The sequence below is a fragment of the Eimeria mitis genome, genomic scaffold (genome assembly GCF_000499745.2).
Source record: "Eimeria mitis Houghton genomic scaffold, Emh_scaff3246, whole genome shotgun sequence".
Classification (NCBI taxonomy): Eukaryota; Apicomplexa; class Conoidasida; order Eucoccidiorida; family Eimeriidae; genus Eimeria; species Eimeria mitis.
Genome location: NW_013571584.1, coordinates 1321 through 1838, shown reverse-complemented (window position 1 = coordinate 1838; position 518 = coordinate 1321). Strand labels below are relative to the sequence as shown.

General features: G+C 48.8%; 1 protein-coding gene across 1 annotated transcript in view; it reads right to left on the bottom strand.

Moving 5' to 3' along the window:
• Positions 1–518, bottom strand: part of EMH_0063850 (uncharacterized protein) — a gene marked incomplete at both ends in the record, with an annotated part of 6038 nt that overhangs the window by 4289 nt on the left and 1231 nt on the right. Inside the window, 2 exons of the mRNA XM_013498185.1 lie at positions 215–336; positions 448–464. Of these exons, the coding sequence (XP_013353639.1) occupies positions 215–336; positions 448–464 (139 nt within the window). The remainder of the gene's footprint in view (positions 1–214; positions 337–447; positions 465–518) is intronic.

Genomic DNA, 518 nt, shown 5'->3' with positions numbered 1-518 from the left:
AACCCTAAACCCTAAACCCTAAACCCTAAACCCTAAACCCTAAACCCTGAACCCTAAACCCTAAACCCTAGATATTGGTTCTCGAGGCGGATTTGTATCCCGTGAAAAAAATGCTAAAACAAAACCCTAAACCCTAAACCCTAAACCCTAAACCCTGGGTTCAAACATCAAACCCTAAACCCTAAACCCTAAACCCTAAACCCTAAACCCTCACCGATAGCAGCATAGTTGCCGCCATAGATATCCTTAACCAACATATCCACTCTTCTGTTGTCTCCTGCCTCAGCCAGAGACACATAAGCAGCAGGAAGAGGAGGAGGAGCAGACAGCAGCAGCCTGCAGCAGCAGCAGCAGCAGCAGCAGCAGCAGCAGCAGCAGCAGCGGCAGCAGCAGCAGCAAGAAACACGCGAAGTTTTCAGTTGCCGTTGAAGGCCACAACAACCCCACCAGCATATCTGATAGCTCTAAACCCTAAACCCTAAACCCTAGAACCCTAGAACCCTAAACCCTAAACCCTA